This window comes from Antrostomus carolinensis, unplaced genomic scaffold, assembly GCF_000700745.2.
Source record: "Antrostomus carolinensis isolate BGI_N321 unplaced genomic scaffold, ASM70074v2 scaffold41059, whole genome shotgun sequence".
Classification (NCBI taxonomy): domain Eukaryota; kingdom Metazoa; phylum Chordata; class Aves; order Caprimulgiformes; family Caprimulgidae; genus Antrostomus; species Antrostomus carolinensis.
Genome location: NW_010341362.1, coordinates 2,634 through 11,135, shown reverse-complemented (window position 1 = coordinate 11,135; position 8,502 = coordinate 2,634). Strand labels below are relative to the sequence as shown.

Genomic DNA, 8,502 nt, shown 5'->3' with positions numbered 1-8,502 from the left:
TTGGAAGGGACCTTAAATCTCATCCAGTCCCAACCCCCCTGCCATCAGCAGGGACACCTTCCACTAGACCAGGTTGCTCAAAGCCTCATCCAGCCTGGCCTTCAACACTTCCAGGGAGGAGCAGCCACAGCTTCCTTGGGCAACCTGTTCCAGTGTCTGACCACCCTCACAGTGAAGAACTTCTTCCTAATATCTAATCTAAATCTAATCTAATCTTAGCTCTTTCTGCTACACCTCTGAAAATTCAGCCTACTGAAGAAGGCATCAAAATCTACACAGATGTGAAGTACTACACAGACTACTTGAAAACAACTTGGTATCACAAGTAAGTCCCCAAAAGATATTTGCAGGGCTCCTGGCACACTGCTGCTTGTAACTGTTTATCATTAAAATTAAACGTGTTGGGCCTGAGCCTGGAGCTTTTTCAGGTCATGGTAGATTTGTCTGAGTTAAGGGCTGAAAAACACAATTCACTCCACATCCTGAAACAGGTCTGGGAATTCCAAAATAAGCAGTCATTTTTATTTTAACACTGCAGAAATGTTTATAAGTGATCATCTTTACTAGAATAATAATGATGCATTTAAAGTACTGCTCAGTTACAGCCACCTTGGTTACAGATAGGAAAAAAAGGTGTTTTTTTCAAATGCTTTATTTCTATTACTTTGTACTTCCCTAAACTACTCCATTCCCCTAATCTGAATAACAAATATTCCCAAACATTATAAAATTCTTTCCAAATACTAGCTAATTTAGCCTCATAATGTCTTCATAAAATAGAGAAATGGTGTTTTATTAGGTACCACCTACACACACATATGGAGGCCAATTTTTAATAATGTTTAAGGGCTAAATGCTTACAAATATTCAACATCTAAATCCTATTTCATCTCCTAAAAAAGAACTAAGAGGTCTTTTGTAGAGTTTGTAGAGCTTTGGCAGACTGCCCAACAGCACAACTAGAGGCCCCAAGAGATTTTCAAAAGTGACCAAGTATGTAACTCTGCATGAAATTAACAGTGAGGTCCTGACTCCCACTCTCTTGTTCTAACCAGTACAGGTCTAAAAAAAGTGAGTGCTCTAATTTATATAGTTCTAATAAATACTGTTGAAATGATATCATCTGTATACACAGGGAGAAAAAACTGGAAAGCCGTGACAGACTGAAAGCTGGGAGCACAATGAATCAGATCTGGCTTCACATTCTGAACCCAACAGATGCAGATAAGGGAAAATACACCCTGGAGTTATTCGATGGGAACAACTCCCGCAAACTGTCAACTGACTTGTCTGGACAAGGTGAGCTGAGTCAAACAACACCGTCATGGGAATGAGATGTATCTGAGCTGCTTTCCAAGATTCCTTCAAATCACGGGCAGCGATTCCTCTCTCCCTTATTTGAGCTGGAGCCACAGTTCATGACAGCACGCTATGAAATTGGGTTAAGGACAGCGAAGGGCTCACAGAAGCCAAAGGAAACACAGGGAGAGGAGAAGTGCGCGGCAGGAAGGACTGAAGCTTTTCAGGAGCTTTGCTGCCATGGCGTGAGGCACTCAGGGGACAGGATGAGCGGGATGTGCACTCCAGGGATGAGCACTCAGGGGACAGGCAGCTGGGATGTGTCCGATTCCTCCATAGGCCAACACAGCTCACAGTGGCACCTTGGAAAGGAGAATGTGGCTTCAGGTTTACAAAGACTTTTCCAAACTGTTCAAAGTTGAGGTTTTTTTTCCTCCTCTAGGTTTCTCTTTGGAAAGGGAGTACTAGATCCCACTTATGTCAGTAGTATATAAATAGGTTTGTATTTCCTTAAGGCAGCTATAGATACTGCCTAGATGATAATTATACATATGTATGTGCACAGATACCTGTAATTCCAACACTGATGCATTAGGTTAAATCTACTAAGTCAAATGAAATAAACAGCCACTTTCCCTAAAACCTTTTCATTCCTTGCAGCCTTTGAAGATGCCCTGGCTGAGCACAAAAGGCTGAAGTAAGTTCCTGCCTTAACATTTTCACAGCTAAATCTCTTTTGAGTGTCATATTCTGTATCAAGAATACAATGCCTAATCAATAAAACCACTATAATTTTATATCTCTCATTTTCAGGGAAGCAGCAGTAGCAGAAAAGTGTAAGTAAACTAATTTCCTTCCTTCTTTGAAACAAAGCCAAGTGGTACACTGATAAGTAAAACTAAAAGGTCGTATTTGTTCATTCCCAGGTCGCGCCAGAGTTGTTCAAGGTCTGCCAGATGTTGCCACCATCATGGAGGACAAGGTAATATTGAGTAACTGTTGGTATAATTTGCCCTTACACAGACAGAGAATAACTGATGGGGAGAAAACTACTTGTTTTCCCCTCCTGGATGTTCCCAGGAGCTTTTCTCAGCTGCCAAAGGCGTGAAGCAGAACCCTCCACAATACTGGTACCGGCCCCCTACATTGTTGGTGGTGCTTCCAAACATGCACGTGCTTCTGCACATACAGGTGCTTTTTGTGGCAGAGAACCTCTTCTTCCTTGCAGGTTTCGGATGTTGCTGCTTCCAAGGTCTGTTTCAGAGCCAGATCCTTTCTGTTGTTTTTACATTTCATAGGATTAGACTAAGACCTTTAGTTGCTGGACCTGATTTCCCCATCATATCAACTTGCTGCTTACGTTTCTGAGTCACATTCCCCTTTACTGGTACACAGGCAGGATAAAAATCCTGTAAAGTCATTGCAAATTCACCATGTGCCTATTTAAGTGTCACTTTACACTGTAAGAAAGCTATAAAAAGACAGTAGCACAAATATGAGTCAGGCCCAGTGCATTCAGTCAGGTTAATCCTGATTGTACTGGAGGATATCAGGAAAAGGAGTGGACAGTTCTGAAATCTCACCTATTAAAAATCTAAGATAATTGATTTTTATTTTTCTTAATTTATCATCAACTGAACTTCCTTGCTCATTTATATGTTCAGAATCTATTTCTGCTATCTGTTTTACAACAGACCCTGTGTTTAACTTGCTGTATATCTGGAGATCCTTACCCAGAAATCACTTGGTTCAAAAATGAGAAGATTATCATCTTTAAGGATCGTTACAAAATGGATGTGAAGGGGACAGTTGTCACAATTACAATAGAGAAAGTCTGCAATGAAGACACAGGAAAATACAGCATCTATGTCAAGAATAAATACGGTTCTGAAACAGGGCAGGTGACTATCAGTGTCTATAAGCACGGAGAGATACCAGTAGGGATGGAGGAAGAGGAAGTCCCAGGTGGGATTATAATGAAGAAACCTAAATGAAGTAGTCAGTTATGTCTCACTGAATTTAAAAGGAATTTAACTCCTTCAGTTTCCTTGCAGTGTTTCTGCTCTAAAGTTCAGGCTCATGTTTCTATTTTTATTTTAGTAATAGTTCGGTATTTTTATTTTGGTAATTTTTAGAAACCAATTATCCTGTGTGTGTGTGTGATGCACACATGTGCACACATGCATACACACACATGTTCACCTTACAGAGAAACTCTTTCCTAGCAAATCTATGTGGGAAACAGCCAAGGATTCACATCCGAGAACCACACTCTCAGTGGAGTTTTTAAATCACTACGTGTTCCTGATTATCTTGTAGCTGACAAGTACTTGTGTGTGTGTGTTATTATTAAACTTATACCCTTGGTGACACCTCAGCGCTGTTGTCAAGTACATCCATCCTCAAGTCAGTCGGCCTGTGTGTGTATGGGAAGTTAGGAATTTTCCTAAGTACTGTGCTGAATCGGGGCCTTAAAACCTGGAATTTTACAAACCTGAACCCTATGGGAGGAAAACAAGGCAGGGACATTTTCAAGACCTGCTTCTTTAGAAAGAAACACGTTCAGCTTCTACATAGACACTGACACACAGTAACACCTTTACACAAAAGGACTGAGTGAACATCTACAGAGCCAGACCCTTCCCTCCTACTGAACACCTGCATTCTTTAGAATTAAAGAGATTTTTAGGTTTATTAGTTACATTAGATTATTCTGGATGTAGAAATTGTGGCCTCTTAACTGCTCTGAAGCCACAGCTACACACCCAGCTTCCACCAGTGACACTGTGTCAGTGAGAGATAAAAGAGTGATTGTATTCCTAACGCAGCCACCCAGCTAAATACATTTATTCAGCAAAACAGCATCTTACCTTGTTCCACACTCGTATAAACTGTCCTCACAATAGAGTATTTTCCCGGTTATTTGAGGGACACTGCTGTTCCAGCGTCAACATAAATGAGCACAGCAATCCTGCACAGGATCACCAATCATTTGACCACAGGCAGTTACATTTCAGACATTCATTAAAATTCAATTAAATGTCTAATTTTTATTATGAAATTTAATAATATTAAGAAGTGAGATGTTAGCTAATTGTCTAGATTCATCTTACAGTGAATGAAGAAAAGCAGGCCCATTTGATGGCATCATTAACATCACTCTCTGGTAAAACAGATGAATCATGTCCTAGAATAACTCCAATATAAACATGCACCTTTTAGATCCATGTGTGGCACACGCAGCAGCACGGCCTTATTCAGTATCAGCACCTCCTCCTTGCTACTCAGGTAGTATCATATGTAAATATAATTATAAAATTGGTTCTTTGTGTGAGAATCTTCTTTAAAATCACATACTGAAAAAAAAAAAGAAGTTGTGAATGTGTAAGAAAAAGTTCAGCATTGGTTTTCTATTTAAATAGAAGAGTTTACTGGTATGGAGTAATAAAAGTTAACTTAGAAAGGTCACCTACCCCTGGGATACAGGCTTTATTTGAATTAAGCAATATAATTACAGGACACATAATCTAATGAATGTCTTCCAAAACCAACAGTCATGCTTGCACAGAGAGCAAGGAATATCACTCAACAGCAATAATGAGTGAGGAATTCTAGGTACAATTGGTGAGAAGAAAAATAATACATCCTATTTACTTATTTTATTTCAGTCTCAAAGCAATGTTCCATGTTTTATTTTACCTTTAATCTTCTATGTATGCAGTGATTATTAAAAAAATAATAATAAACTGGATTTAATACCGCTTTAGATGCACAGTACTGACATCTACTGGATTAAATCATAACTGACCATCCCACTCCAACTCAATTTTCCCACTTCACCAACTGGAGGCCCACGATTTTGGAAGAAATAGCTGTGGATTTTATTCCCACCATTTAAGGTTCAAGTGCCCATAGTAGAGAATATCGTGATAATTAGGAAGTACCTGCTGTAAGACAGTAATTACCTGGTATCTATTGTAATTTATGCCATTTTATCTGAAGAATTGTATCCCAAACACAGAAAATGTATTAAACATAGAAGGTGTGAACTAAAGAAAACAAATTAATCCAGGCAACACTCTACAACAGTTGTGACTAATTACCCAAGTGCAGTTACCCGTAATAAATAACATCCCAAACAAGCTGGTCAAGGTAAGACTTTCTACAAAGCAGAATGAACTAGAGGTTATGATCATTAAGAACAAATAAATGATTAATAATTGTTGCTTCATGATTAATAATTAGCCAGTCATCTCAGGATTCAGGCTGGCCTTTCCCTTTCTATAAATAGCATCTGAATGAGCAGGGAGAGCCCTCACTTTCCCGCTAGGATCACTGCCCTGAACTGCATTTTAACATCCACCATGGCCTTTAACGGAACCTGGCAGGTCTATGCTCAAGAGAACTATGAAGAGTTTCTGAAAGCTCTTGGTAAGTGTCTAGTTACTTTTGAAATCCTTTGCTCAGATTGCAACACACATTTTACAGGATATCTTTTATTACTGTACTTCTATGGGTTGTTTTTCTTTTGTTTGTATGACAAACTACCCCCCTACTGCCAGGTAAATCTGTTATGATCAATTTGGAAACAAAAAGAAGCTGAAAATTGTACAGAGAGATGTAGAAAGATTATAGCTAACCCCCAAATCCCTATCTTAGCATAAGATGAGTCCCTCATGAAAGAAGAGGTGTATCAGCAATCACCTTGTTTGGATTAACGCACAACTTTATAAACACATTTAATTAGAAACAAGTTGTTAATTACGTATATGGGTTTCCAATGTGCTATTAGTAGTGCAAGCACTTTCTGCAGCACTAGTGATCAATATGTGTTAGAGCTGCCTAGTAATCTGTAAGGAACAGGCTTAGCAGGTGCCTCCATTAATAAAAATGCACTTACCTTCCTGACAGTCTTGGCAAAACATTCACACTGGGGTTTTGAAACATAAGAGATGTTCAGTAGAATAAAAATCAGCTGCAGTTGAAAAGCCTAGAGTGACAGCACGATGCCTGAACCAATCCCTCTACTGCTAAAGGTGATACAATCAAATCACGCCAGAGACACCTCGATAAAGCAGTTTGAGGCCACTTGTGCTGTTGTGGCTCTGACTAGACAGATAATTCCCACCTCCAACCTCCCTGGGAAGAGGTGAGGGAAACAAAATAATACACACATGGTGTTCATCATGGAGAAATGTCATCACATGGCAAGCCGTTACTGAAAGAAACAATACATGTTCTGGCAGAAGATTAACAAATATAGTATCAAAATCTATGCAGAGTAGATGGAACAGAACAATATGCCCCTAGAGAAGCCAGGAATCCAAAAGAAGATTTGTCTTCTATCTTGCACATCACTTTCTATTATTGGTTTGTATTTTTGCACCTTTATCAGAGCAAATAATTTGCTATGTCATATCAACACACTACTTCCTAACAGAAAAAGTCCTTTTTTTGCCTTTTTAACAGCGTTGCCAGATGACATCATCAAAGTCGCCAGAGACATTAAGCCTATTGTTGAAATACAACAAAAAGGAAATGACTTTGTTGTGACATCAAAAACACCCAAGCAATCTGTAACGAACTCATTCACGATTGGGAAGGAGGCTGACATCACAACGATGGATGGCAGAAAGCTAAAGGTAAGATATTTCCTCCTGCTTCAGTTTCTGTGCAGGAGTGAAACTTGTTTGTACCATTTCCATGAACATACGTTTCTATCATGTCAACAAACGGAAATGTTTCTTCTAAAACTCTTACTAAAATGCTGTGGTCTCCAGTTTAAATTAGCAGATGTGATTATAAAGCATCAGTGTCATTTATTTCCTATTTATACAGTGCTCTACTTACTGTAACTGCATTCCAAACTCTAACAGTTTTTATAACTCTTAATCCTGCTCCAACAGTGTACTGTGAACATGGTCAACGGGAAGCTTGTGTGCAAATCAGACAAATTCTCTCACGAGCAAGAAGTTAAAGGAAATGAAATGGTGGAGGTAAGTGTTAGAAAATAATGGCATATTAAGAGAAATGCTGAAGGAAGAAACACTCTGTGTTGAGTAGCTCTTAGTGTAGGCTCAATACCTTAAACAAATCCTGGCCCCAAAATTACTACATGACTTGCAGAATTCCTTACATAATGCCTGACACAGAATTTTAGTATTTCAAACTAACCACAGTTAGTGAAAAATACCATTAGTATTTTTGTATTATTCCTGTTTCTTATTAAAACCAACTGCCTTGGATGACTCTCCTTTAAACATTACTCATGTATTTAATCCATCCTGCCCAACAAATCTTTTCATTAATTACTACCGTGGGGTAGTAATTCTAGGCATTGAAGTGTGAGTGGCTTTAGCTGCTGAGCATGTTGCAGAAAGACTCCTTACAAATCCCTCTAGAATACTAGAGCAGTATTTCCACCACTTGGCTACAAAGAGATTTCCTAAAGTCTAAATGAAAACCAAGTTCTGCATTTTTGTCTTCTACAGACTATGACTTCTGGTGGAGTAACACTTGTTAGAAGAAGCAAGAGAATTTAATGACAGATCATCTTGTTTGTGATATTTTTACATACCTAAAATAAAGTGCAGTTTCCACAAAGTGTGATCTTTGTTATCTGGAAAAAATAGCACAGAAAATCATTATCATTTTTATTCTCCTTTCACACATGCATCACTTCTCATTATTATAAGGCTGTGCTTTCCCTGAGTACACTTACAGATCCCTCCTATACTCAAAGTGACAAAAGTCTGCCTTCCAGACAACCAGACCTGGACCAGGAACAACAACCAACAACAATACAACCAATTGGAACACAATAATTTATCATAAGAATCATCCTTGGGAGTGTACAAAAGCTGATATAAATGCTTCTTGATTTCTTATGCACTCAGTGAACACATTCAGCTTTAGCTCCTTTGTCTAATAAAGTTTAGTCTTCTACTAAAACACTTTCTCTATAATCTAGCCAGCAAAGAACAATCAGACATTTGTCCAGCTGATCTGTGCCATGTGTCTGTAACAGGAATAGAAACAGTAATATTTTAAAAGCTATGAAGTATTTAAACAGTCATAAACAATTACAAAGTAATAATAGGAATCACTGCTCCTAAACTGAAGTACACAAGAGCACAATTAAACAAAAATGAGGCGCTACAAGAGCAAAGGGAATTAAACATTTTTCCAACTTGCAACGTACTC

General features: G+C 38.6%; 1 protein-coding gene across 1 annotated transcript; it reads left to right on the top strand.

Annotated features, from left to right (window-relative positions):
* Positions 1-5,616: 5,616 nt before the first annotated feature.
* LOC104531547 (fatty acid-binding protein, liver) lies at positions 5,617-7,899 on the top strand. The gene is made up of 4 exons (XM_010176449.1): positions 5,617-5,730; positions 6,769-6,941; positions 7,206-7,295; positions 7,791-7,899. Exons 1-4 carry the CDS (start codon positions 5,664-5,666, stop codon positions 7,839-7,841), a joined length of 381 nt encoding a protein of 126 aa, XP_010174751.1. The 5' UTR covers positions 5,617-5,663; the 3' UTR covers positions 7,842-7,899.
* The last annotated feature ends 603 nt before the right edge of the window (positions 7,900-8,502 follow it).

What these genes read in the sequence shown, in the direction of transcription:
- LOC104531547 (XM_010176449.1), top strand. Translation starts at nt 5,664, where the DNA reads ATGGCCTTTAACGGAACCTGGCAGGTCTATGCTCAAGAGAACTATGAA. An exon ending in AGAGTTTCTGAAAGCTCTTG is followed by an intron (nt 5,731 to 6,768) that starts GTAAGTGTCTAG and finishes CCTTTTTAACAG; the next exon opens with CGTTGCCAGATGACATCATC. An exon ending in TGGATGGCAGAAAGCTAAAG is followed by an intron (nt 6,942 to 7,205) that starts GTAAGATATTTC and finishes CTGCTCCAACAG; the next exon opens with TGTACTGTGAACATGGTCAA.